At 35.7% G+C, this 1,450-nt stretch overlaps 1 protein-coding gene across 1 annotated transcript in view; it reads left to right on the top strand.

The window, feature by feature from the left end:
- Positions 1-1,126, top strand: part of LOC108787197 (prolyl endopeptidase FAP-like) — a 78,819-nt gene extending 77,693 nt beyond the window's left edge. The window contains exon 25 of the mRNA XM_018556685.1: positions 832-1,126. Within this exon, the coding sequence (XP_018412187.1) occupies positions 832-930 (99 nt within the window). The 3' untranslated portion in view covers positions 931-1,126. The remainder of the gene's footprint in view (positions 1-831) is intronic.
- The last annotated feature ends 324 nt before the right edge of the window (positions 1,127-1,450 follow it).

Genomic DNA, 1,450 nt, shown 5'->3' with positions numbered 1-1,450 from the left:
TAGAATTACTCAAAACATTGGCATCTACAAAGAGCTGAAATATACATTTTGGATGAACTGACCCTTTAGGCTCAGTGGAAAAAATGCCTTTAATCCAGAATTTTCAGCATCTTTAAAATGTGATCTTTATTTTCTTTGTTTTTAAAGGGTCTGTGTATGATTTTCACATATTTTTAGATATAAATGAAAATGAGATTAGCAAATACGATGATTTTATTTATGTGGTTTTGGGGGATGTTTCTGGGATTACCAAGATTTCTAAAAAGCAAACATTACCAAAATCTAGGTGTTTTTTCTTACTAGTATTATTTTTATTCACTTAGCTAAAAGTAAATGAATCATATAATGACAAGGATGACAGGAATAACAGTCAGGAACTAAGGCTGGGAGATCTTCAAGGCATATAAGGATTGAAAGAGGATAGGAGAACAAAACTGCCATGTTGTACCACTATGGTACATTAAGTGTGAAAGCAAAGTGGAAATTTGTGCAAAAGTGATGGCTGTTGAAGGTCGGTCTAACCATAGTTTTATATCGAGGTACAGTGAAGTCTACTCTCTGCTGGACAACAGACTGTGATGGGGCTCAGTTTATCATGTGAATGAAAAACTGAAAACCAGTAATCACAACCAGTAAACCACAAATCTTTCAGCCGGTTGGGCTTTGAAGTCTTTTCACCATGCAAATTTTCATATTCATGACCTACTACAACCATATGTCCATAGTTAAAAGGGCATTCACAGGAGAACTGTAGACATACCAGAAGGGGAGAATGTAATAGTATACTGCATGACATTTCATATAACGCTCTTCGTCTGTTTGTATTTACAGTGGTATACAGACAAGAACCATGCAATCTCAGGATCTGGAACAAAGCATATATACACCCATATGACTCGTTTCTTGAAAAGATGTTTTTCTCTGCCTTGAAATATGTTTGGTACTTTTTAGTCTTTTTTATTTGTGTACGCCAGACATGAATGAGTAGCAATGCACTATCAAGACTGAAGCCATGTTGTTAACAAATGTCTCTCTAATTATTTATGGTAACAATTACATGTATAGAAATGTGACAGCTGGCTCCTCTTCCTTTGTCAACCAGATGAGATCAACATTATTTAGAGGGTTCAGGTTCACATTCTCTTTGTTCAGCATAAACCCTAATAATTCATTCCTAAGAACAGAAGTTGATAAACGCTATAGGATGGGAACTGCTTTCCTCTACAATAGCTGACAATTTTAAGAATCCAGTGGTTGCTTCATCTTCCTACCGTGTTTCCCCGAAAATAAGACACTGTCTTATATTTTTTTTGCCCCCAAAAAACACACTAGGTCTTATTTTCAGGGGATGTCTTATTTTTTTTTTTTATGTGCAACAAAATGTACAACAATCCAAAGTTATCTGGTATCACTCCGCCTGTCACAGTAACCGGCGCTATAGAGGAATATC

Source organism: Nanorana parkeri, unplaced genomic scaffold (genome assembly GCF_000935625.1).
Source record: "Nanorana parkeri isolate BGI_ZX_2015 unplaced genomic scaffold, ASM93562v1 scaffold247, whole genome shotgun sequence".
NCBI classification, from domain to species: domain Eukaryota; kingdom Metazoa; phylum Chordata; class Amphibia; order Anura; family Dicroglossidae; genus Nanorana; species Nanorana parkeri.
Note: the sequence above shows the minus strand (reverse complement) of the source record. Positions and strands in the feature narration are given on the sequence as shown.